The sequence below is a fragment of the Nothobranchius furzeri genome, chromosome 10 (assembly GCF_043380555.1).
Source record: "Nothobranchius furzeri strain GRZ-AD chromosome 10, NfurGRZ-RIMD1, whole genome shotgun sequence".
In the NCBI taxonomy this organism is placed as follows: Eukaryota; Metazoa; Chordata; class Actinopteri; order Cyprinodontiformes; family Nothobranchiidae; genus Nothobranchius; species Nothobranchius furzeri.
This window is the reverse complement of record NC_091750.1, coordinates 66,645,268-66,672,036: the sequence shown is the minus strand read 5'-3', so window position 1 is coordinate 66,672,036 and position 26,769 is coordinate 66,645,268. Positions and strand designations below refer to the sequence as shown.

The following is a 26,769-nucleotide window of genomic DNA, read 5'->3' as shown; positions in this document are numbered from 1 at the left end:
TAAACACATGATGCAGGAATTAATAAAAGATCTTATTTTAACCCTCCCACTGTCTTTATGGGTGACCCCGTGAGGAAAGCTGACCATTGAACAGGATTGATGGTTTATCCCTTGGGTCAGGGGTGAGGTGGTGCTCACTCCTCACCCCTGCCACATGGACCTCAAGGGATAAACCATCAACCCTGCTCAATGGTCAACTTTCCTTGCGGGGTCACCCATAAAGACAGTGGGAGGGTTAAAGTGTGGTTTTCAAAGATATATTTTACCGGATATCTATGAGGTCTACCATTTCTACAACCTAAGAAAAATTGGTGAAGCTGATGGCTGTGATTGGACGATGGGGGTAAATCTGCAGGGTAAATCCCCTCCTGGCTCAGGCAGTGATTTGGAGCAGGGATTTGGCTTCAGAGTAAACAGCGTTCTGGAGAGATGACCGCCACCCTCCAACATTCTCCACGCTGCAATGGGCCATCAGACAGTCTTTAATTTTAGTTTATCAGCTTGGACTCGACTCTGACAGCTCTTTTTATTTCGTCCTTGCATGTTGGGGTTGAAAAACGAACCAGTTTACAAGCTGACCCACTGGAAGCCTTCTGGAGGACAACGCAATCCACTGGAGCCGCTGGTAGGCAGTTCTGTTATGTAACCTTTGTTCAAAGGAGAATTATTGGTCAAATTTAAGTTTTAATATTCTCAAAAAAATTTAATCTAACTTTTCAAAAGGCACTTTTGATCATTGCAGAGTACAGAGGCTCATTAAATAAGCCCGACATTAATTTTACTGAAGATTTTTACACATCATGATTAATAATTACCCTAAAGCATATGTTTCTCCACAGATCATGACTTTACAACGTTTTACTTTCTTGCTTATTTGCGCCCCAAAAAATAATTAGTTTTATTTCACAATTAGCTGAATTCTTGCCCTCCTTTTTCAATAAGAAAACTTAGATTCTTACAAGAACTCTTAAAAAACAGGCCATTGGATGTTCATCTCTAGCCCAATTCAAGATGGCTTCCTTAACAAATCAAAATTAAAGGTCTGGTTCACTGAAAAACCATATTATTTCATTATTTCTAATTATAATCGATCACTCATTTTTCTGCAGGCTGAACACGAAAATAGTCTTCACCTGTCTCCTGCATTAGCTTCTGATAAAAAAAGAAAATAGACAATAAAACTCTAGGATTTGAAAAGCCTGACAGATCTTCGTCACACTGTCACTTGACATTCATGGACTCACCTATCTTGAGTCACGACAGGGAAGGCTGTTGTTGGTTTAGCGTCCAGGAAACAGCAGAGAACATCTCTGCTAGCAGAAGCTAACTGTTAGCATTAGCAACTCGACCACACGGCAGAACTTCTTCAGGCTTGAGTTATTGTTAAGGTCTGTAGAAAGCACCTTTCATGTCTGGATCATCTCCATCTATCACACCTTACTTTCCTGGTTCTTCACTTCCAGGAGAGGAAGAACGATAATACTCTGTTCCTCATACACTCCCAGAAATGGCTATTATTTAGTAGGTTGGTTTTAAATTGGTTTATACAAAAATGCATAGAAAATGGTACAAACAAGACAATGTGACCCCCTGAAGCCACCCCCACGGCCAACAATCAAAAGGGCCTCAAATATCTTCATGCATTTGTTTTTATCCTTAGCTTGGCTATCCCCATTTAGTGACAAGGTTCATTTCTATTTGATAAGTACATGGAAATGTGTAAAAATCTGTGTGCGTCACAAATCTCATCTTACAGGAACAAGATGTGAAAATCATACCATACCATACCATAGCAAGTTTATTTATAAAGCACATTTAAAAACAGCATGACAGCTGACCAAAGTGCTGTACAGTAGTAATAAAAAGGTAAAACCCCAAGATAAAAACAAGATAAAGATCATATAGGAGATAAAAGGGACAACCTAAAAATTTAAAAGAAACATACTAGAGTAAAAAAAAAAAAACAGAGTCACAATAAAAACATAAAAACGATAAAAGCTTGGTCATTGATCAAAAGCTAAATGATAGAAGTAGACCTTCAGTACAGACTTGAATCGACCCAGTGGCAGGGCCTCTCGAACACTAAGGGGGAGAGCATTCCAAAGTTTAGGGGCAGCAAACGCAAAGGCCCACTCCTCACGAGATTTATACTTCATTTTTGGGATGCACAAAAGCAAGTGATCTGCCGATCTCAGGGTTCTGGGTGGAACATAAGGCTTAAGCAGTTATGACAGATAAGCAGGGGCTTGACCATTCAGGGTATTGTAAACAAATGTTAAAACCTTAAACTGGATACCATATTTGACAGGTAGCCAGTGCAAGCGTGCAAGGACAAGGTGAAATTTGACCGCGTCTATAGGTATTTGTCAGGAATCTAGCCGCTGCATTCTGTACTCTCCGAGGACGCTCAATTGCTGAGACACTGACACCAATAAGTACTGAGTTGACATAGTCCAAACGTGAGGTGACAAAGGCGTGAACAACAGACTCCAGCTGTGGTCGTTTGACTATTGACTTTAAACGTGAGATGCAACGTAGTTGAAAAAAACAAGACATGACTGTAGCTGTAATTTGTAAACTCATTGACAGATCAGAGTCAAGTTTCACTCCCAGACTGGTTACACAAGATTTCAAATTTAAAAACAGTAGAGGGAAGTCACCAAATGCATGCTTTGGATTGATCGGATTTAAAAAAATGGCGTCGGTCTTATTTTTGTTGAGGCAAAGGAAGTTCTCCGACAGCCAGCCTTTAACTGCAGTAATACAGTCAACGAGAAGGCAAGTTGAGTCAGGTTAACTTAAAGCCAAATAAATCTGGCAGTCGTCAGCGTAAAGGTGATAACTTATTCCAAGGTTTGCTAAAATCATCCCCAATGGCAATAAGTAAATCAAGAACAGGAGTGGCCCCAGAATCGAACCCTGAGGCACACCCCAGCGAAGTGGATTAGATGGAGAGGAAAAGTTGTCAATGTGAACACTAAAGTGCCTATCTGATAAATAGGACCTGAACCAGTGAAGTGGGGTCCCTTTAACCCCCACCCACAACTCCAGCCACCTAAGTAGGATGTCATGGTCCACTGTGTCGAAGGCAGCAGAGAGGTCCAGGAGTAACAGAAGGACATGGGAACCAGTATCAGTTGCCACCAGGATATCATTTAGTACACGAAGGTGTGCAGTTTCTGTGCTGTGGTGAGGCCTAAAGCCAGACTGAAAGTGGTCAAGGAGGCTTTGATCTCCCAAGTAATTGGAAAGTTGAGTGTGGACTATTTTCTCAATAATCTTGGATAAAAACGGGAGTTTGGAAATCGGATGATAATCATGGGCATTGCTGCATGTAGCATGATTGTGTAAAGAACAAACACTCCGGCATACTTTATGTACTGGACACAAAAACAATGGAGACTCGACCTTAGCATGTCCCAGATCAAATAAATTATCCAACACTTGTGTTATTTGTGGTGATTAAACAACGTTGAAAAGCAAACAGAGTCAGAGTTGTGCTGTTATCCAATCAAAGGTGAAATGTCAAAATATCAAGAAATTAAACTCCAAATTCTGTCATCTGAACTTTCTGGAACAGGCACACCGCTTTCCACCCGGGCAACAACATCCAACCAGTTAAATAATTCTCTCACTCACTGCTCAGATGATCAATCATCATACCCTAAAGTAAGAGTTCCCAACCTGGGCCCCATGACCTCCCAAGAGGGTCCCCACAGTTTTATTTGTGCTGAGGTTGTGAGGTTACTATATTTGTAAAATAAACACATCACAAAAACACACCTAATGGTATAATCGTAACTCTGTATGTCTGTTTAAAGTTTGTAATTACTTACTTTTGTGTATGTGGGTTGGGGTTGGGGGCCCTGTCTGGACACAGGCAAGGGGGTCCTTGTGGAAAAATGATTGTGAACCACTGACTTAGGGAATATTGAGCTAAATTTAGGATTTTAACAACAATGGGAGATTACTCATCCATGATTGTTTAATATGAAAGGCAGCAAATTCCTTCAAGAAATTTATTTTTTAACTGCAGAAAATTTCTCTGTGTACTTGATACCCCTAAAGTCATCAAGGTTGAGATGTGAGGAGGAGTCATGCCTCTGGTCAAGAGAAACATCGAGCCTCGTCACCTGTGCCACGGCGCCGTGCCGGACAGGGTCTCCAGCGAACTGGAATGTGTCACCAACAACACGCTTTCCACCATCATCCGTCAACTCAGCAGTCTGAGTAAGATGCAAGCTGCTCAACACATGCTGAGCTTCTCTTTAAGAATATGACTTTGAAACAGCTTTATCTTATACAGCCCCGTTTATTGGTTTAGATCCTCAATGAGTCACTTTCTTTCTGCTTGAGTGGCAGAATAGTTGCAGTCACATCTTGTGTGGCTGTTAAATAAAGATGACCATGAATTACAAACATGTATAATTTCTTAACGCAGGCCATTTTTTTAAATTTACATGATGGCATAATGTGGCTGGGAAGAAATAAATAAAAAACAGTCGACATGTCCTTTCCAAAACCCAACTCGTGGGTTCTGTATGTGTTTTTCCTGAATAAATAGAAATATTGAGGTATTTTATGGAATGTTAGATTCAGCCTCTTGGCTACTTACGGCATTCTTCCTTCAATCCTTCACAATAAGACTCTCAAAAAAACTCTTCACAATAAACACGCATCCCATAATGTGCAGTTTCATCTATCTACTGAACAAGAGTAATACTTGTTCCTGGTTTGAAATGAAACATTTCTGTCTGACGTCTGACGTAGATACTCTGATATGTGAGTGTGTGTGTGTGTGTGTTTAGTGATGTAACAGAGGATTAGAGCTTACCGTGAAGCAGATGAGATGGAGGTGGGCGGAGACACAGACACTTGCGGTCTAATGATAGCTTTTACAATAAGTAGTTCTGAGCTGCTTTAATGTCACAGCAAGAAACATGTAATGCTGAAAAAACATCCAGAACAGTAATCCCGTGTGTTAAAAACATGCTAGAACCATCTGTTTTCCCTGAAAGATGTGAGCAAATACGGTAAAGAGTTTTTTTAATTTGTCCTTTTTAACAGCTTCTTTTTATGTCTCCCTTTTTTGCGTCTGGTTGCAGGTAAACATGCAGAAAATGTGTTTGGGGAGCTTTTCAATGAAGCCAACACCTTTTATGTACGTGCTAACTCTCTCCAGGACCGAATTGACCATCTGGCTGTCAAAGTCACCCAACTGGACTCCAGCGTTGAGGAAGGTCTGTTTACTTGACGGTATACTTGTTATTGTTGTTCATCGACACACATTTTAAATCTTTTACCTCGTGCTTTGTTGTTTCAGTGTCTCTTCAGGACATAAATATGAGGAAGGCATTCAGAAGCTCCACCAACCAAGATCAGCAGGTTTTGTCCAAAGGCAGCATTCCTGATTCAGTGGTTGGGATGTTCAACAGCTGTGATGAACCTCCGCCTCTCAGGAACCTCACTGCTTACAGGTGGAGCGTCTGATCAGAAACCAATAGCTTCCATTGCATTAACAGCTGTTGTCAGGTGGGAAATAATCTTTCTTTTAACATAAAACAGAGAGGATTCCACAGACGCCATGAAGTTCTACTCTGACCCGTCGTACTTTTTTGATTTGTGGAAAGAGAAGATGCTTCAAGACACAGAGGACAAGAGGAAGGAGCGGCGGAGACAGAGGGTGAGCCCTCAATCTGCGTTAAAATGTTGTGCTTTTACCCAAAGGGTATTTTTACCTCCTCGACGTCTTTCCGCAGGAGCAGAAGCGCAGCATGGTGAGCAGCACCCTGCAGCGGGAGGTGAAGAAGGTGAGAAAGGCCCGAAACCGCAGACAGGAGTGGAACATGATGGCTTTCGACAAGGAGCTTCGTCCAGATCACCGACATCCACAAACTCTTCGGAGAGGAGCTTCATCAGAAGGCTCTCTCTCCCCAGATGGCAGGTCAGAGCAACTTATTTTGGTTTTGAGAGCATCAAATTAATTTCTGGAGACAATCCTGGGCTGCATGAACGTTAGTTTTTAGCACCTAAGCTAATGCTTTTGTTAACGTATCATCATTTTCCTGTTTGTCACCATTTATCCAGGCCTGACCTTCTGGACTACCCAATCCCCCCCCTGCCTGCTCAGGCTGCTTGTAACTATGCCAAGTCTCACGATTACATCCCTGGAAACGCACACCCGCCACCACCCGTGGAGCATGAATACCACAGCATTGACGTTAACTACAAGAGGCTGACCTACTCCCCAGCAGAGCCTCATGGTGCAGACAGGACTAAGGGTTCAGCAGTGGTGCCTCTGCCCCCCCCAGGCCCCTCCATCCCATCAGCTCAGACAGCATTTGGCTTTCCTCTGGGCTCACTGCCACCAGCTTCACTTAATGGTGTCGGTCCCAGTTACCTTCTCCCGCCAGTACCTCCTCCCCCACCACTCCCTCCTCCAGCTGCGCCTTTACACCTCTCAGGTCACCCTGAAGGCTGCAGGGCTGATGCAAAACCTGTGAGAGACGCCAGAAGTGACCTGCTTTCAGCCATCCGCATGGGTAACTTTGGCTTATTAATATTAATTTTGTCATTCTCATGTAATATATTTTGTTTATTTGAATAATTTTCTCCATTTTCAGGCATCCAGCTGAAGAAGGTTCAGGAGCAGCAGGAACAGCAGTGCCAGCGGGAGCCGGTGGGGAACGACGTGGCCACCATCCTCTCCAGGCGCATCGCGGTGGAGTACAGCGACTCCGAGGAGGACTCTGAGCTCGATGACAATGAGTGGTCGGACTAATGAAACTCAAAATGTGACACCTGCCTGAAGAGAAAGTTCAAAACATCAAAATGACTGTTTGGCTCCACCTAGTGCTCTCCACTGTCTTTGCACAACCAAATAGAACAATTCAGATCTGAAATATGAATGCAGAAAAGTTACAAATGCAGCTTGTTTTGTTTGAAATAAAAACTTAAAATGATCAAATGAAATAAAAACATTCAAAATGTGTTTAAACTAATAATAATAGTTTATCTTTCTGTAAGAATGTATTTTTATAAAACAGCCTCTAGTTTGAATCCCCAGCATCAGTGTCTTCTAATAAAAGACCTTTTGGCAAGCCAGTGTGAAGGAAATAAAAAACTTCCAGTGCTGTTTTTTCCAGACTTGAGTACCCATTTTTAAAATTTGATGTCATTTCCGCTTCTAAATAACCCCTTATGTGGTTGTGACATTCTGTAATTCCTACCTCAATTTATTTCACTTTCTCACATCATTGTAGAGCATAAATGCATACAGAATTGTTCCATTAATGTGCTACTTGATGTGTATCCTTCTGTAAGTTTCATTCCCTTAATTCCCCTTTTTCATTTTCTTTTTTTAAATAAATGTACAAACCTGTTTGATAACAGGAACAAACCATTTATTTTGCATTTTTTGGAACAATTTTGTTGGCTGAATAAAGTGTTTGATGGACTCAGCTTAGATAAGAATTTTCTCCTCTTTCAATATTTCTTTGTTTCTCACCTGCTTCACAGTTAAATTTCACACGTCCATGTTGCTAAAAAAAAGCTCAAAGATAAGGTACTTGCATCTGCTGCAATAGAAGGTTAAAACTATATTCTCATCATGCTGTAAGTTATTAAAACACTTAAATGTACATAATTATCATCATTTGGGTTCTTATTTTGGCCTCTTTATTCTCTTGGTAACAAACCGAAACAATTTATTTCATGAATTATCATCTGCAAACAGAACTTTGGTAGAAAACAGAAAAATGACTGTCACGTTTTGGGGATGTTTAGGACCCAAATATGCAGCAACCCAGGATGACACGAGGCAGAGATGATGAATAAGAAAAAATCCTTTATTTTAAGGAGAACAAAAATAAGTCCAAAGGCTGGGAGCCAAAATCCAAAATCCAGATAACGATCTGGAAAACCAAAACTCTAGAGAACATAAGACCAAAAAAAAAAAAAAAAAAAAAAACTAATAATCCAAGACGAAAGACGAGACTGACAGATTACCAACAATGGACCGACACCAAACAGAGACAAGACAGGGCTTAAATACACAGGTAGAACAATTAAGGAAACAGGAAACAGGTGTGTGGAGTGAGGGCTGGAGGGAAGGCAGGTGACACCAATTATCTAAATGGGGGAAACAGAACGGAAGTTACGGTGTAACTATGGTTCTGTGAGTTCCTGGATGACTGCCAGTGGCAGTAAACAGAGTGGATGACTTATGCCAGAAGTGTCACGAGGAACACAAAACTCACCGTCACTCAGGAGGTAGCCACCAGAGGCAGCACCGCCGAAGCGAGCGTGGACCCGTGGCCAACGTTGAGGCGGTAGAAGCGTGCAAACGTGCACGGAGTTGCCCAGGACGCCGCAGCACAGACGTCCGCCAGTGGCACACCTCTCATCGCCGCCCAGGATGTAGCAACACTCCTGGTGGAATGGCACACGATCCCAGGGGGAGCCACTGCACCCACTGCCGCATAAGCCATCGCAATGGCGTCCACGACCCAATGCGACAGCCTCTGCTTCGAGAGGGCCCGACCCCTGTTCACTCCTCCGTGACAGACAAACAGCTGGTTCAACTGCCGGACAGTGTTTGTGGCCACAATATAGAGCTGCAGTGCCTGGACCGGGCACAGCAAATTCGCCCGCCGTTGTTCCTCCGAGTGAAATGGGGGAGGGAAATACGCCCCCAGCTCGATTGCGGCATTCACATAGCCAGCGGGCAGAACCTTCGGAAGAAAGGCGACGTTGGGCCACAGCGTCACCCCCGACCCATCTGCCTTCCACCGCAGGCAGGCGGGGCTGATGTCCAGTGCGTGCAGCTCACTGACCCGTTTAGCCGACGTCACTGCCAAGAGAAAGGCGGTTTTCACAGACACCACTGCCAACGGGGCGGTAGTCATTGGCTCAAAGGGTGGCCCACACAGGGCCTGCAGGACCAGGGGAAGGTCCTAAGCAGGTGCCGGCCTGCACAAGGCAGGAAGCAACCTTCTCACGCCCCGCAGAAACTGGGTCACCAAACAGTGAGCCCCAATGCTCCTGCCATCCACCAAGAGGTGGTTGGCCAAAATAGCCGCCAGGTGAACCTTAAGGGTCGAGGCGGCCCGGCCCTTGTCAAACAGGTGCCGGAGGTACCGCAGAACCTCATGCAGGGAACAAGAACCAGGGTCCACGTCCCTGCCGGAACACCAGGTAGAGAACCGCTGCCAACAGCGAGCGTACGTCGCCCTTGTAGACGGAGCCCTGGCACTATCCAGCACCTGCTGGATGGAGGGCTCTAAGCCGACTGGGGGCTGCCTGCCCCCTTCAATGGCCACACCGTGAGCCGAAGATGATCTGGGGACGGATGCCAAATCCTCCCCTCCATCTGAGACAGGAGGTCCCGTCTCGCCGGCAACCACCACGGCTCCCCGTTCAGCAGACTGAGAAGCAATGGAAACCAGTGCCTCATGGGCCAGTCTGGTGCCACCAGAAGGACCTTGTGTGACGAGTCCCTCACCCGATGGAGGGTTGGTAAGAGCAACGGAGAAGGCGGGAAAGCGTACAGCCGAACCAACGGCCAGGCATTGGCGAGGGCGTCCATCCCCAGAGGGGCGTCGGCCTCTGCCAGGGAGAACCACAGAGGGCAATGTGTGCTGCTCCTCGAGGCGAACAGATCCACCTGGGCCTCTCCGAACTGGTGCCACACCCTCTGCACCACCTGAGGGTGCAACCTCCATTCCCCCGGGGGAAGACCCCGCCGGGACAGGCAATCTGCCACCGAGTTCCTCCAACCCGGAAGGTGCAGCGCCCTGATGGAGGCCAAGCGAGGGTAGGCCCAGGTCAGCAGCGTCTGAGGCTCCCTCAACGATCGCAATGACCTGGTGCCCCCCTGATGGTTTATGTGGAACACCGCCGAGGTGCTGTCCATTCGGATGAGCACGTGCTTGCCCCGCAGAAAGGGCAAGAAGCGCCTCAGCGCCAAGTAGACGGTCTTCAACTCCAGGACATTGATGTGAAGCCGTGCCTGACGGGGGCTCCACAACCCCTGGACCGACCTGCACTGCCAATGCGCCCCCCACCCCCTGGGTGATGCATCCGTCGTGACCACCTCCCATCTGGCGTGAACCGCTCCAAGTGGGACGCCGAGACTCAGGTAGGGGACATCGTCCCAACGACGCAAAAGAGCCACACAGCTGCTCGTGACCTCCAGCTCGACCCGTCGGTGTCGCCGGGGATCCAGGCAGAAGCCGTTGAACCACCACTGCAAGGGCCAAAGGTGGAGTAGCCCGAGAGGCACCAGTGCAGAAGCCGAGACCAGCATCCCCAACAGTCGTAGCCACACCTGGACCGGGGGTGCCGCCCCAAGGCGAAAGGCCCGGAGCAAGGACCGAATACGGACCCTCCTCTGCTCGGTCAGCCTCGCCCGCATGGCCACAGAATCTATGGCAATGCCGATAAAATCCACCCGCTGAGTCGGAACCAGAGAACTCTTCTGCAGGTTCACCATCATCCCCAGCGCCTCAACGTGGGCAAGGACCCTGGCCGTGGCCAGACCCACTTCGCGACACGACGGCGCGCAGACGAGCCAGTCGTCGAGATATGGCAGGACCTTCAACCCCGCCCGACACAGGGGGCTCAGGGCTGCCTTCACGCACCGCGTGAAAACTCGGGGGGCGAGAGACAGGCCGAATGGCAGAACCAGAAACTGGTACACCCTCCCGAGGAAAGAAAATCGCAGGTACTTCCTGTGCCCCGGATGGATCGGGACATGGAAGTATGCGTCCTTGAGGTCTATGGTCGTAAACCACTCTCCCGGACAAACCACCTGAAGGACATCGCGAGTCCAAAGCATGCGGAAGGGCAGCACCTTCAGGAACCGATTGAGACCCCTGAGGTCCAGTACCGGCCGCAGGGGCCCGTCCTTCTTGGGCACCAAGAAATACGTCGAATAAAAGCCGTCTGCCTGTAAATGCGGCGGAACGACCTCTATGGCCCGTTTGTCCAGGAGAACATCTATTTCCTGCATCAGGATGCTGACCCGTGCAGGATCTGTGACCGAAGTCACCCTGACCCCCGAAGGGGGTGGGGGTCGACGGCGGAACTGCAACCTGTAGCCCTGGGACATAGTTCGAACCACCCAAGCGTCTCCGCATTGGGCCTCCCAGAGGGCCAGGTGCTGTGGTGTAAATCTGCCCGCCGCCGGCCCACAGCCCTCAGGCCGTGTCCCAACGCCTGTTTGGGGCCCTGGGGGGGCGGCGGCCCCTGTCCTGCCCCGAGGATCCCCGGGGCGGTGCCTGACCTGCCCCCGAGCGTCTCCAAGTCCCTGCCGCAGCCGCGGTCTGCTGGGTGACCTGCACGGGGGCGACCGGACGAAACCGGCGCCGAGGGTACCGTGCCCCTCGTGGCCTGGACTTTGGCATGGGGAAGATCCCTGCCCCGCTACGCCCACTCCAGGCCTCTGCGGCTTGTCTGGACTGCCGCCGACGTTCCAACGCCCGCTCAGCCTCGGGCCCGAACAACTGGCCCGGCACCACGGGCAGACCGCGCAGGCTCTGTCGGCAATCATCCGACACCAGGGCCTGCGCCAACCAGACCTGACGGCGAGCCACTACCAGCGTGCCCAACAACCGACCAAGCTCCCTGGACATCAGCCCAAATGCTTGCAGGGCTGCGTCATTCGTATCGCCCAGTGCCATCCCCGCTGCGCCCGACTGCAGCATCTGGGACTGGGCTAGCAACAGCACCGACAGCGAATTGCTGGTGCGTGCCATCCGTGCCCCGATGTCGTAAGCCCGGCACAGTAAGCTGTCGGTCACCCGACACTGGGTGCTCGGACAGCGGACCCTGTCCCTCAATGCCTCATCCGGGGAGAGCACCAAAGAGGCAATGCAGTGGTCCACCGGGGGCATGCGGTCCAACCCGTAGGTTCCTGCCTCCCGCATCGATGCCAGGGTCCTGGCATCCCTACCATGGTGGGAGAGCTGTCTCGGGTCCCCCCAGCACCGCTGCAGCTCCTCCACAAAGGCCGGCGATGGTGGGACCTGAAACGGGGGCACCGCCGGAGCCCGGCGGAAGAAGGGATTCCCCGCCGGACGGGCCACCGGCACGTTGTCTAGTTCAATCCTGGCCAGTGCCGCTCGCAAAATCGCCCGCAACTGACAGGGGTCCTCCGCCAGCTCCGAGCTTGCTGAGCTATGGAGAGACATCCCCGAGTCTCCGTGACCTCCCAGGCCCGGGGGCTCCACTACCAGCCCCTGACTACGGCCCGGAGAGGGGCCCTCCTCCTCGAGGGACTGAAACTCAGAATTTGAGGCCCTCACAGAGATCAGGTCGTCCGGGCCCCCCTCGTCCGGGGCTCTGGTCAGCAGCACTTTGAGCTGTTCCACCTCCGCCCGCAAAGAGTCCACTTCCTGGCGAGAGGGTTGCGCCACACGCCGCTTCTTGCGCCTCGGGCTGCCGCGTTCCTCAGCCGGTCTATCCCTCCGTCTCCCGGAACACGGGCGAGGGACACCAGAGGGCGGCAGGTCTGACTCAAACCGGAGGCACTCTACTTGCCGTAGCCTGTCCTCCCGCACCGCCAGCGGCAAAATGCTGCAGTTCATGCATGGGTCAGTCAGCGCCTTTCTGAGGTGACCGACGCCCAGGAACTTAGGACACAAGTCGTGGCCGTCCTCCACCTGGAGGGGAGCCCCGCATGACGTACACTCCAACATCCTTACCGGTGTGGGAGACGCCAGCGACTCCACAGGAACTGAGCGAGGACTTCGAGGAAAACTGAAGAACGCGAGTCAGTCCTGGAGTTGTAAAACAACGCACGTGCGTGTGTGTCGGCTAGGTAATCTGAGCGTGCCACCACCACGGTCAGAACGTCCAGCCCCACTCACCGGTAGCGTTGTAAAACAACACACGTGTGTGTGTGTGTCGGCTGGGTAATCTGAGCGTATCACCACCACGGTCAGAACGTCCAGCCCCACTTACCTGTAGCGCTCGCCGGCCGCACCCACCTCCCCTTTCCACAGGGGAAAACCTGCTACCGCCAGCGAGCCCTATCCGAGCCGGCAGCGGCGGTCCGAACGGCGCCGGCCGGCCGCACCACCCGCACTCGGTAACAAATAACAGAGAAATAACAGCGTCAATCCACCGCCCCAGAGGGCTCCTTCGAGCGCTCCAACCACACGGTCCCGGGCAGGAAGACGCCAAGTAAAAACAGTACTCACCTCTCAAGACCGATAAGATCCGAATCACGGACTTACGGAGCGATTGACCAGCGAAGCACGCCAGGCCAACAGCGAGAAGATCAAAGAGACCTGAACATAGCTATCGGAGCGTAATTTATAGACTAGCGACCAGGTGCGCTACGTGTCACGTGCGTGACTTTGTTTACATTAGTACTCGACCTGCGCAGAGCGCGAGGAGATACATTCACTCTGTTTACTGCCACTGGCAGTCAGGAGGGAACGAAACAGAACCAATGGAGGGCAGATAACCTCAAACCCAAAACTAAACCTAAAACTGAGGGAAGGACTCACACAGACACATACACATATACCATGAACTGTGAAATGGACACGCACACACACACAAACACTGAGCAGGGGAATGGCACACACACACACACCGAGCTGGGGACAAAGAGGCTGGAGCTACAGAGCGTGAAGGAAGGCCCGGAGGGCTGGGGATGAATGAATGACACAGGACCTGGGAGGAAATTGACTTTAAAGCCTACAACATGACACCTAACTGAAACGCAGACAAAGGACACATGAGGGCGCTAAGAGACACAAAAGGGAATCTAGAGAGGGATGGAGAACACCAGGAGGCACATGAAGAAAGGGGCAGACGCAGACCATGACAATGACATTCATTGTCACCCTGCAAACCCGATGAACTTTCTGCAGCCAGATTAAACCATCAAACTATGAAGCAACTCACAGATTTTGTAATCAAGCAGATTTCTGTGGTTGAAGTCTTTTGCACAAGTTTGTTTTCATAAATCTGTTGTTATGAAACTCTGTTTGGTACAAGGTTTTATTATATATTTTTTGCATGTCATGGTGGAAAAAGCGTGCCTGTTTAAACTGGCGAGGTACGCCTCCTGGAGGTTTCCGTGTCGTGGCATGTATCTGCCTGCACCAAACTATAAAAAACAACTGAGTCAACGCTTCAGCAGTTGTGTTTATACACACAGATCTGGACAAGTTCCAGATCTTTACACACAGCAATGATGGGCAAATTCACATGTGATGTAAAAAGTGTAAATGTTAGACTTTCATTTTATCCTTATTATATATAACCACAATCTGTGCCTGATTTAAAATTGAATTTCAGGTAACTAGAATGAACTTCCTCTGTAGGGTGGCTGAGTTCAGCCTTTGTGAAGAACATGAGGCTCGGAGAAGAGGGTTTAATTTCCTTTAAAGATTTCTGGGTGTTTTCAAACGATATCTGTTTAACGAAATAACTTATTTATTGCAGAAATAAGATGAATTTTTATTAAAATTGTCAGAAACACTATAACTGCTCCTGCTTTTTAACTTTTTTTAGTGAGGCCATTTTAAAATGAACACATGAGATTCACACTTATCTATGAAGATTATGAGCTTTTTAGATGAAAGATTTTACAGGAATATGATAAAAATGCACAATGTTTTCCTGCACATGTTTGGGCATCATTAATCTGAGCTGTTGTTCTCTCTCTCTCTCAGAGTTTTACTGTTGCAACTGCTGACAGATGAGTTTGATTATGTGGTCTCTGCCACAGAAAGTCCTGGAGGGTAGCTTGTTTATCACTTTGGGGTTCTACTTTTTTATTTGTTCATTTTTTTTAAAGTTAGAGAGAAAAACCATTGAAAAAGAGATAAATCTAATTTTGTCCTAAATTTCTCTGGGTCTGTTGTGTTTAAGCTTGTTGTTGTCTTTGCTGCTTACCTCTCACATGGTTGGCTGGGCGGTATGGAAGAACTGAACCCTGCAGCAGTAACAACATACCAGACGTTTGCCTGAGGCTTCACGTGTCTGAACACAGCCCGGTTCTGTGGGTTGTGTTCTGGCTCAGGAGGGGTAAGGGAGGTTCCCCCACTCTGCTCTATATAAAGAACCATCAGCCAGAGGTCCCAGTACCGGACCATCCAGGCTCCGATCATCACCGTCTGTGTTGGCCCTCCTCTTCAATGACAATGACCCCGCTGCTCATCCTGCTGGGAGCTGTGCTCTGCTCCCAGAGCTTTTCAGCTGAAGTCCTTCCTCCGGCAGACTTCAACATTCAGGGGGTAAAAAAAAAACTGATTTTGCAAATGTATGCTTCCATCAATCAGTTTTTTGTTTGCTCCAAAGAAAATATGCAGTGTTGTCTGCTTTTGACTGACACTGAACAAAACCTAATTATTAAATGGTTTTTTTTTTCCTTTTCATGCCCACAGATGGTAGGAAGGTGGTACCTGGTTGGAATTGCCTCAAACTCTGAGTGGTTCACCAGCCGCAGAGCGACAATGAAGATGGGCAGAGCCATGCTTGAACTAACTGCAGATGGAGACCTGGAGATGTCCTATGACAGCCTCAGGTAGGTGTGAGACGAGAGAGAGAGACAAACTGAAATTTTAAAATAAGAAAGTAAAACTTAAAAATTCTGAAACTTTGACCTCGCTCATAAGTTTCAGTCGTGCCTTCGCAGGTCTGACGGTACTTGCTTGAAGAAGAACAAATTGGCAAAGAAGACCGGCGTACCTGGGAAGTTCACCTACACTTGTCAGCGTAAGTAAAATCCTTAATTTACCCATCTTGTCACGTTGGGGAGCCAAGAGGAGGTTAGAACCCAAAGATGCAGAGAACCAGATGACACTGAGTGGAGAAATAACGTCAAATCTTTTATTAAGAATAAATCCAAAAAGGCAGGGAGCCAAAAACAAAAATCAAAAAGTCCCAAACAACAAAACCTAGAATATCCAAAAACAAAGACCAAAATCTAGAGAGGGGAACGAGACAAGAGTGAGACAAGACAATGACCCAACAACAGACAGAGACGCAGACAGGGTTACATACACTGGGGCATGATGAGAGGCAATCAATCAATCAATCAATCAATCAATCAATCAATCAATCAATCAATCAATCAAAGCTTTATTTATAAAGCGCCTTCCGCAACCCTGTCAGGAAGCCCAAGGCACTGAACATGGTACAGTTGTGTGTAAATATATTGAATAAATCAAAAAGTAAAAGCAATTCAAATTACAAAATACAAATTACAAAATAGGTGAAACATTCTGGTACAGGACAAATGTGTAAAACAACGGATTTAGTGAACCAATGAAAACTGTGAAATAAATTCTACATAAAAGAGAGCCAAAATCAAACATGTTCAGGGAACGCCAAGCGGAGGAGGTGGGTTTTTAGGCGACTCCTAAAGACTGGCAGAGATGGGGACAGCCTAACTGAGGGTGGCAACTGGTTCCAGAGTGACGGTGCTAGGACCGAGAAAGCCCGGTCCCCGCGAGTACGACACCTAGAACGAGGGACAGCGAGCAGGCCTTGGTCAGAGGAGCGCAGAGCGCGTGATGGGGAGTGTCTGTTCAGGAGTGTGGCTAGATATGGGGGACCACCACCCTGGAAGAAATGATAAACAAAGACGAGGATTTTGAATTGTGAGCGATAGCAAACCGGAAGCCAGTGCAAGGAGGCCAGAACCGGACTGATGTGGTCCCGTTTCCTGGTCCCAGTCAGGAACCTGGCGGCGCTGTTCTGCACAACCTGTAGGTGACGCAGTGATGACTGACACAACCCTGCATAGAGAGAGTTGCAGTAGTCAAGCCTAGAAATCACAAAGGCATGGAGTACCCGCGAGCAGCGACACGCTCAAACCAGCACGGCTCTGTGGCTGCTGTCGTTGTGTTTCCTCCCCGACACACAACAACGTGGTCAAGCTGCTCAGACATGTTCATTATCTAATGTTGTCATTATTATGATGAAGATGAACAAAACAACAGGAGTCTCCTCCTCAGCTCAGATCAACCCCATGATGCAGGTATCTGGCTGGAACAGGTGAGCATCACAGTAAACCAGTAGAGCAAACTGAGCTTTAAATATTTAGGTTTTATGCTCTTTTTCTGCTCCAAAACATGAAAGTTAACAGGTGAGATGTTGCATTTTCATTTAAGATAAAATGATATTTTTATTTTGTTGTTGGCCCATGAGAAAAGATTTAAAAGATTTTAAAAATGCTGATTATACCACAAGTAATGAATACCACTGATGCCTTTTATTTAAAACTGACTTGCTCGTGTGTAATTTGGTAATTCCACATTCAGTGTTAATGCAGAAATAAGTTTGTTTCCAAATTAAAAGGTTCAAAATTGCATATATGTTGATAAAGAAAATGTGCAAATTTTCCGTCACTTTTTCAAAAAATATTAAGTTTGGCCCTCGACTCCGTCCCAGAGTTTCATTTCGGCCCCGTGTGAGTTTGAGTTTGACACCCCTGTCCTAAGGGGAATGAAAACTACAAAAACCTGTGGGAAAACACACTAAATAGACTAATAAAATGAAAAGCTGAACCTATAAAAACTGCAGAGGGGTGACAGGGGGAGACCAAAGGAACACAGGACCTGGGAGGGAGGGGCTGCAGACCAGGGGACACATGAGGAACACAAAGAGACACGTAAGGGGATCCTTAGAGGGGGATGGAGCACACAAGGAGACACGTAAGGGAGACGCAGACGCAGACCATGACACATCTATTGTCAACTGAATTCAGTTTATTTATAAAGCACCTTCCTGCCACCAATAAAGGTGGACTAAGGTGCTGAACACAATACAATAAGCTCATAGAACATAGGATAAAAGAAAAAATGCTCTGAGGAAAAATTTTGTTAAACTGAGTAAATTAAATAAAAGCACACCTTGTTTTAAAATAAAAATCAAGCAATACCCTAAACATCAACATTAAATGAGCACACATCACTTAAAACCAACAAAACGAGCCAGCATTGTCCTTCTGATTTCATAGATCACACCTTTTGATTTTCCTGTGTTTAGGCTCTGGCCGTATGATCGACATGCGTGTTGCTGAGCTGAAGGCTGATGAGTACATGCTGATTCACACCATCAAAACCAAGGAGGAGGGAACCTCCACTGTCACCAAACTATATGGTAAAGCCCTGCACTCAGTTTAAACACAGACAGGAGTTTGGTGTTTTAGCGAAGATAAATTAAAAGCATTTGGTTTGACAGGACGTGCAGAAGAACTTGCAGCTCCAGTCAAGGAGAAGTTCAAGCAGCTTGCTTTGAGGACTGGATCTCTGGCTGAAAATATTGTTTTCCTTCCCAAAAATGGTACATTTTGCTAAAGTTTTTGCACACAATTGTTTGCAAAAAAAATTATAGAAGCATTAAGGAATTTGCTTTTCCTTTCTTTGTTCAGGGGAGTGCCCAGCCTAATTTCCTGACGTGCTCATCATGAAAATAATCTCCATTTGCTGTGAAATATCTATCAAGACTGCAACCACGAACTGACGCATCTTCAGTTTGCTGACTCCTGCAACTCTTCTTCTTGGTTTAAAACACTACTTTCCATCTTTATCACCGTACGATCACAATCAACTGACAAATAAAATAAAATAAAATAAAAACACCTACAATTCTTTGCTTTATTTTCTTTAAACAGATTTCAGAAATGTCGTTCCTTTACTTGGTAATTATTTCATTCACCTGCCCACCAGGAGCTCTGAGGTCAGCAGATCATCTGAGAAATCTGAAAAGGGAAATTCGACCACATTTTAAAAATAAAGCTCTAACGTCATGAGAGGAAGACAGGAAGCAGGGGCGAAAGAAATAACTCCCAAAAGCTAGAATTTTTGTTGATAACTCAATTTTTTTTACCACCAGTTAAAATCACAACTTATTAGATTCAGAGTTGAGCATAAGAACATTTCCTGGGTCGAAAATCGTGTCATGAAAGAAAAATGACAAAAACACACTGGTTACAAATATTTTAGACACTTTTAAAGTGAACGAGGATGTTTTGAGCTTTTTCAGAAGCTAACATCAGACTATCTGGACCAATTTTCTCTCAGGTTTTGCCTATATTAATGTCGATGGGTTTTCCACAGACTAATCTGTGAGTATCCAGTATTATAAAATGTTAACCGCAACACTGAAAAAGCCAAATGGGCTAGGTTTCTATTAAAATATTTTAAAAAAGTAATACAATTAAAGTAATTTTACTATAAATTCAGACAACATGAGTAGTATAACTGGAGTTTATCCATTCAAACAACTGACTTTTTTGGTGGTCTACCTGCTGCACATTGCACCCTGCCACCTCCACAGCTGGCCAAATGGGCTCCCCTAAACATCTCATTGGGCACAATAAGCAAATTTTTTGATGCGTTTTGCTAAAAGAAAAATGTTATGATCTTGCCACAGCTTGTAACTGACACAAATCAGCTCACTGTTGAGCGATGTTACCAGACTGAAGCAAAAACTCCTCACCAAGTAAACACATCTTAAACACATTAAAGTGATCAGACTCAGGTCTAGTCCACACGTAGCCGTTTTTTTTTTAAACGAATATCCGCCCCTCCAAAAATTTGCATCCACACCACCTCGTTTAAAAAAAAACTCTGTCCACACGTACCCGGATAAATACGTTGTTAAGGACATGCCAGACCTGTAGGCGGCAGTACTTCCCCCGTTCTTAACCTCGTCCTTCGTCTGTGGTCTTCCGCAAGGAGCAGTAATTCCGCTTGCAAAAACAAACAAGCAAAGAGCGCTTGGACAATTGATAAAGCGAGCGCAGCTCTGAGGGCTTCCATGATGCCGGCTAGTGTAAACACAGGTCGCACACGTGATGTCAGCATTTTTTGTCGCGGAAAGTGGCGTTGCGGACCTTAAAACTCCGGTTTTGTCCGTCCACACGCAGACACCCAAAACGGAGAAAACGCAGATCTTCACTTTGGCCGGAGTTTTTAAAAAGATCCGTTTTCGTGTGGATGACAGGCCAAAACGTAGAAAAATATCTACGTTTTGGCAGATCCCCGGCTACGTGTGGACAGGGCCTCAGGCTGTGTCGCATCTAAATTGGTCCTGGTGAAACAGCTCCTTGGCTGTGTAAAAGTACACTCAGAGTAGTATCCTCCTGCCTTGTTGTTCTCAAAAATATCCAGTTAAATAATTTTTTAAATTTCTCATTATATTACAAAAGAATGAATGGGAATGATGAAGCCCAAAGTAATGATGAGATGAAATTCAGATCATGTTTACCTTGCTGAGTCATGAAATCTGCAAAGTTCCAGACAAGTTCCCCAACAAAGTACTGCTTCCTTTCCTGGTCAAAAACCTTGTGGTAGGCTTTGAGGAATTCCTTCTGGTACTCCTCAGTGAACATCAGCAGTGGATCCTGTGGAGAGGAAATTATCAAAATAGTAAATTTTAGTAATAACACACAGAAGAAGGTGATCAGATGCTGAGAAAATGTGCAGCACAGACTGGTAAATGATTTAATAGGAACATGGAAACTCACACTGTGAAGTCCCACCACCGAATCAGCTCCATATTCTGACTGGATGATGGGTTTCTGGTATGTTCCATACCAGTGGCGGTTTAACCATTAGGCATAGGTCCGCGGCCGCCTGGGGCCCCCTTATGTTGGGGGGCCCCCAGTCCTGACTGCTGGCACCCCTCCGTTAATGCCACAATGGACTATAGAGCTCCGGACGTCACGTGACTCTCAGAGAGTAGACGCCATGTTGGCAGGCAAAAAAGGTATCGCGTCATACCCCTGTCAAAACCCGTGCACGCGCATTGGGTCCACAGCGCGCGTGTGAACGGGACTCGCGAGCGAAAATATACATGGCAGCGCGCGTGTGAACGGGACTCGCGAGCGGAAATATACATGGCGAGAGGTCATTTGTGCACTGAGAGGGAGCAAACTGTGTCTGTGAGCGCACAAGGATGTGCACAAGTGACAAACCTGCGTGCGCGCGTGGTCAACGAGCACACGGCAGAGGAAAACGTGCGCGCGCGGCAGCCTCTGTGCGCGCTCGGCAGCCTCTCTGCGCGCTCGGTTTCTGACTCCTGCTCGCTCGGCTGTAAGGGTTTTGGCACTCTGGAGGCGTGGCCTGTGGCAGATCTTCTCTGTCCTCTGATTGGTTAGTGTACCCCGCACTTTACCTTCTACCTATCTATATAAAAAAGTCTGCTAGTCAAGTAGTCGCTGGCATAGCTCAGTTGGAAGACCGGGTGACTCTCGCCCCGGAGGATCCAGGTTCGAGGCCGGGCAAGGAAAACGCAGTAGATGTCATGTTAATTTTTCTTAATTTCAGGTATTTTACAGTTGTGACCGTTCAACTGTCATTAAACGTCCGAATGTTTGCTGGGCAGTGTTTTAAAAAGTGCACATAAGCTAGATGGTTTTAACCATATAAAATTACATTTTTTGTGATACTGGAAAAATACATACTGAAATAAAACTACTGATTGAAAACTTTATGACTGTGGTTGTACAATATATGACTCACTAATACACTGCAAACTCCCTTAGAGTGGGGCTTCCAGAAAGAGAGAGAGAGAGAGAGAGAGAGAGAGAGAGAGAGAGAGAGAGAGAGAGAGAGAGAGACAGAGAGAGAGACAGAGACAGAGAGAGAAAAGTTCTTGCCTCATTAATGAATTGTTTATTTTTTTCAGTATTTAATTGACAAATTATCCTTTCAAATAATTAATTGATGAGTTACATAATTGTCCATTTAGAATTGTTGAATGGACTGAGTCAAGTTTGGTGCACTTTATATATTTCAAAACATGTTTTTTTTTTTATTTTAATGATGCATATAAATAATTTAAATGTTAATTTAATGAAATATTTCTATTTTTTCATTACCTCACCCTTGTTTTGACAAAAACGGGACCTTGCTGGATAATATCATGGAGAAACTATTTGTTCACAGTACATGGCTCAGTGAGGATCTGTATACCAAAGGAGGAGATGCTCAGAAATCTGTCTGCAGATTGTTACAACCCAGACTGGAAGTGGCGGGCTGTAATAAGAAAGGAGACCAAACAGAGGAGTGGGGGTTCAACAACTGATTTATTTAACAAAAGTAAGGATTTACTAAAGCAAGTTAGTGAACAGAAAATGGCCATCTCAAGGTTTTACTCGGATGTCCCTCAGCAGGGTGCAGCACTGTTGAAGGTCATCTGAATGAAAGCTTGATATGCAGTTTCTTTATGAAAGTGTGTAAATATACAGTATGGTTGCCGTACATATGTTGAGGTTCTCAGACATCAGGCTTCTTTGCCCAGGCCTTCACTAGTGGGCTATTTTAAAAGTTGGTAAGGAGAAAAACCACAGCATATAGCTGATTGTTTACAAATGCAAGGAGGGGAATAACAATCAAAATGCTTGTGTTCTTGGACCAGATGAATGGAGCGCTCCACATGCACTCAGAGATGTTATGGCTTCTGTTTCTATAACTTTACATGCAGACATTTGAGGTTTGCCAGAAAGGAAAGCTGGCCTGTACACTTTGCAGGGCACAATGTCATCAATGCAGAAACCCCTGTCTACCAAGATGACCATCTCTAGTTGTAGCATTTTCAACACACCAGATTCCCAGGTTGGTCGCTGATAGTTCCAGCATACAGTGCTGAGACAAAGGTCACTGGCCTATGTGGCACAATCCAAATGAGCCTCTTCAGAGTGCAGTTGAACTTGAGGAAAATATATGACTCTGGAAGAGAGGGGAATATGGCCATTGACACCTCAGATCAGTGCAGTCAAGATTTACTGGTGTTTGGGTAGTCCTGAACGTGTTGTGATGCCCCCACCGTCTCATTGGGTTTTCATTTGTGTTTAATTGTGTTTTTCTTCTGTTGTAGGCAGCTGGTTAAGCAGCCTTGGAGGCACCTGGGCTCAGGGTGTGGTGCTGCCTACAAAGCCTACTGTTTTTCTGCTTTCACTGGGTCTCTCCTGTGTGGTGGAGAGTCCTCACTGGCCATTTTCTGTTCACTAACTTGCTTTAGTAAATCCTTACTTTTGTTAAATAAATCAGTTGTTGAACCCCCACTCCTCTGTTTGGTCTCCTTTCTTATTACAGCCCACCACTTCCAGTCTGGGTTGTAACAATCTGCAGACAGATTTCTGAGTATCTCCTCCTTTGGTACACAGATCCTCACTGAGCCATGTACTGTGAACAAATAGTTTCTCCATGATATTATCCAGCAAGGTCCCGTTTTTGTCAAAACAAGGGTGAGTTAATGAAAAAATAGAAATATTTCATTAAATTAACATTTAAATTATTTATATGCATCATTAAAATAAAAAAAAAAACATGTTTTGAAATATATAAAGTGCACCAAACTTGACTCAGTCCATTCAACAATTCTAAATGGACAATTATGTAACTCATCAATTAATTATTTGAAAGGATAATTTGTCAATTAAATACTGAAAAAAATAAACAATTCATTAATGAGGCAAGAACTTTTCTCTCTCTGTCTCTCTCTCTGTCTCTCTCTCTCTCTCTCTCTCTCTCTCTCTCTCTCTCTCTCTCTCTCTCTCTCTCTCTCTCTCTCTCTTTCTGGAAGCCCCACTCTAAGGGAGTTTGCAGTGTATTAGTGAGTCATATATTGTACAACCACAGTCATAAAGTTTTCAATCAGTAGTTTTATTTCAGTATGTATTTTTCCAGTATCACAAAAAATGTAATTTTATATGGTTAAAACCATCTAGCTTATGTGCACTTTTTAAAACACTGCCCAGCAAACATTCGGACGTTTAATGACAGTTGAACGGTCACAACTGTAAAATACCTGAAATTAAGAAAAATTAACATGACATCTACTGCGTTTTCCTTGCCCGGCCTCGAACCTGGATCCTCCGGGGCGAGAGTCACCCGCTCTTCCAACTGAGCTATGCCAGCGACTACTTGACTAGCAGACTTTTTTATATAGATAGGTAGAGGGTAAAGTGCGGGGTAAACTAACCAATCAGAGGACAGAGAAGATCTGCCACAGGCCACGCCTCCAGAGTGCCAAAACCCTTACAGCCGAGCGAGCAGGAGTCAGAAACCGAGCGCGCAGAGAGGCTGCCGAGCGCGCACAGAGGCTGCCGCGCGCGCACGTTTTCCTCTGCCGTGTGCTCGTTGACCACGCGCGCACGCAGGTTTGTCACTTGTGCACATCCTTGTGCGCTCACAGACACAGTTTGCTCCCTCTCAGTGCACAAATGACCTCTCGCCATGTATATTTCCGCTCGCGAGTCCCGTTCACACGCGCGCTGTGGACCCAATGCGCGTGCACGGGTTGTGGCACGCTTTAAACGCCATAAAAAGGTAAACACACACGGATCGTAAACATGAACATGAATGGGATCGGCTTGGATTTTACTCTGTCGGAGTTCACTTCACACTTTAAAACCGAAGAAATCATTTTATATTGTCATAAATTAAGGGTGTGTTCCAACTATAGGGGGATCACACTCCTCAGCCTCCCTGGAAAGGTCTACGCCAAGGTACTGGAGAGGAGGGTCCGATCGATAGTTGAATCTCAGATAGAGGAGGAGCAATGTGGTTTTCGTCCTGGCCGTGGAACTGTGGACCAGCTATATACCCTTGCAAGGGTGATGGAGGGGGCATGGGAGTTTGCCCAACCAATCCACATGTGCTTTGTGGATTTGGAGAAGGCTTATGACCGTGTCCCCAGGGGCACCCTGTGGGGGACGCTCCAGGAGTATGGGGTGGGTGGCTTTCTGTTAAGGGCCATTCAGTCCCTTTACCAGAGGAGCGTGAGTTTGGTCCGCATAGCCGGTAGTAAGTCGGACCTGTTCCCAGTGAGGGTTGGACTCCGCCAGGGCTGCCCTTTGTCACCGGTTCTGTTCATCACTTTTATGGACAGAATTTCTAGACGCAGCCGTGGTGTGGAGTGTGTCGAGTTTGGTGGCAGGAGAATCTCGTCTCTGCTTTTTGCGGATGATGTGGTCCTCCTAGCTTCATCCAGCTCTGACCTTCAGCTCTTGCTGGGTAGGTTCGCGGCCGAATGTGAAGCGGCTGGGATGAGGATCAGCACCTCCAAATCTGAGACCATGGTTCTCGACCGGAAAAGGGTGGCTTGCCACCTCCGGGTCGGGGGAGAGGTCCTACCTCAAGTGGAGGAGTTTAAGTATCTCGGGGTCTTGTTCACGAGTGAGGGTAGGAGGGATCGGGAGATCGACAGGCGGATTGGTTCGGCGTCTGCAGTGAGGCGGACGCTGAGCCGATCTGTCGTGGGGAAGAGGGAGCTGAGCCAGAAAGCCAGGCTCTCGATTTACCGGTCGATCTACGTCCCAATCCTCACCTATGGTCATGAGCTGTGGGTAATGACCGAAAGAACGAGATCGCGGATACAAGCGGCCGAAATGAGTTTCCTCCGTAGGGTGGCCGGGCTCAGCCTTAGAGATAGGGTGAGGAGCTCGGACATTCGGGAGGGACTCGGAGTAGAACCGCTGCTCCTCCGGATCGAAAGGAGCCAGTTGAGGTGGTTTGGGCATCTGGTCAGGATGCCTCCTGGACGCCTCCCCGGGGAGGTGTTTCGGGCATGTCCTGCCGGCAGAAGGCCCCCGGGTCGACCCAGGACACGTTGGAGAGGTTACATCTCCAATCTGGTCCGGGAACGCCTTGGGGTCCTGCCGGAGGAGCTGGTGGACAAGGCCGGGGAGAGGACGGCCTGGAGCTCCCTAATTGGGATGCTGCCCCCGCGACCCGGACCCGGATAAGCGGAGGAAGACGAAGACGAAGACGAAGATAAATTAAATAGATTAAACATCTCCGACCCTTACCATGCCCCTGGGATACTTTTTAAAACGCCAGACGCTGTCGGAACGGACCTACCGGATTTGAGATACCCTGACATTTATAATTTCCTTATTAATTTTCCCTCGTCCTACTCCGGAGCATCGCTACGAGCATATAAAAGCCTGAAGGGATACAAATGGACTCAATCAGGGTTTGTTGTCGGTATCCAGATCTGGATTCTCCCTGTAAAGGACAGCGCTGTTGTCACGGGGAGGGTAAGTGGAGATTTTTGTTACCATTAGCAACAGCCCGTTGCAAGGTTATCTCTGTGTGAAACGTCGTGTGTGTTCATAAACCTCAGAAAAATAGCTTCAGTATTTTTTTAAAACATAGATGTGAAACTCTTAACTCTTTAGATGCCAAAGGTGCAAAATTGCGACAAGCAACATTTCTGACTGTAAAGAGCCACAGTTGCAGATTTGATAGCTCATTCTGCCAGGAGATGGCAGACATCTGTAACTTCAATCTAAGGCACCTTTCATGTGTGTTATCATGTAAAATGTTGGAGTAAATACAGTTTGAAATAATGCATTTTAAAAGTGTCCTTACAAATGAAATAAACAGATATTCCTACCAGCTTCTAAAAAATATTTAAAAAAAACATTACCACAGTTAAATGAATTAAACACACACACACACACACACACACACACACACACACACACACACACACACACACACACACACACACACACACACACAAAGGAAAAACATGACAACACAGACAACAGTAAAGAAGTGGGAACATATCAGAGGTTCACACTTTTTATAAAAGATTTTTGTCCGACAAAAGCTGAGGTAAGATAGCCTAGTGAACTAGACCAAATTCTTGCTTTGCAAAAAATAATACATTTATTTAGTCTGGCTTGCCAGACTAGAGGTAAGAGGCTGTGGAATTAAAGGTTTCAGCTGTAATGACTTGTTTCTTACACAAGATAGCGCTAACACACAAAAATCATCAACAGGC

At 46.7% G+C, this 26,769-nt stretch overlaps 2 protein-coding genes across 2 annotated transcripts; both read left to right on the top strand.

The window, feature by feature from the left end:
- Positions 1 to 233: 233 nt before the first annotated feature.
- On the top strand, positions 234 to 7,461 carry LOC107387047 (actin-binding protein WASF3). Its single transcript, XM_015961803.3, has 8 exons — positions 234 to 625; positions 4,069 to 4,230; positions 5,106 to 5,240; positions 5,324 to 5,477; positions 5,566 to 5,683; positions 5,760 to 5,944; positions 6,088 to 6,542; positions 6,624 to 7,461. The coding sequence occupies exons 2-8, from the start codon at positions 4,098 to 4,100 to the stop codon at positions 6,779 to 6,781; spliced, it is 1,338 nt and encodes a 445-aa protein (XP_015817289.1). The 5' UTR covers positions 234 to 625; positions 4,069 to 4,097; the 3' UTR covers positions 6,782 to 7,461.
- A 7,587-nt stretch (positions 7,462 to 15,048) lies between these two features.
- LOC107387046 (lipocalin) lies at positions 15,049 to 18,614 on the top strand. Its single transcript, XM_015961802.3, has 6 exons — positions 15,049 to 15,254; positions 15,405 to 15,544; positions 15,656 to 15,735; positions 18,013 to 18,126; positions 18,208 to 18,309; positions 18,398 to 18,614. The coding sequence occupies exons 1-6, from the start codon at positions 15,156 to 15,158 to the stop codon at positions 18,412 to 18,414; spliced, it is 552 nt and encodes a 183-aa protein (XP_015817288.3). The 5' UTR covers positions 15,049 to 15,155; the 3' UTR covers positions 18,415 to 18,614.
- The last annotated feature ends 8,155 nt before the right edge of the window (positions 18,615 to 26,769 follow it).

What these genes read in the sequence shown, in the direction of transcription:
- LOC107387046 (XM_015961802.3), top strand. Translation starts at nt 15,156, where the DNA reads ATGACAATGACCCCGCTGCTCATCCTGCTGGGAGCTGTGCTCTGCTCC. An exon ending in GTTCACCTACACTTGTCAGC is followed by an intron (nt 15,736 to 18,012) that starts GTAAGTAAAATC and finishes TCCTGTGTTTAG; the next exon opens with GCTCTGGCCGTATGATCGAC. An exon ending in CACTGTCACCAAACTATATG is followed by an intron (nt 18,127 to 18,207) that starts GTAAAGCCCTGC and finishes TTGGTTTGACAG; the next exon opens with GACGTGCAGAAGAACTTGCA.
- LOC107387047 (XM_015961803.3), top strand. Translation starts at nt 4,098, where the DNA reads ATGCCTCTGGTCAAGAGAAACATCGAGCCTCGTCACCTGTGCCACGGC. An exon ending in CCGTCAACTCAGCAGTCTGA is followed by an intron (nt 4,231 to 5,105) that starts GTAAGATGCAAG and finishes GTCTGGTTGCAG; the next exon opens with GTAAACATGCAGAAAATGTG. An exon ending in AGGAGCGGCGGAGACAGAGG is followed by an intron (nt 5,684 to 5,759) that starts GTGAGCCCTCAA and finishes GTCTTTCCGCAG; the next exon opens with GAGCAGAAGCGCAGCATGGT.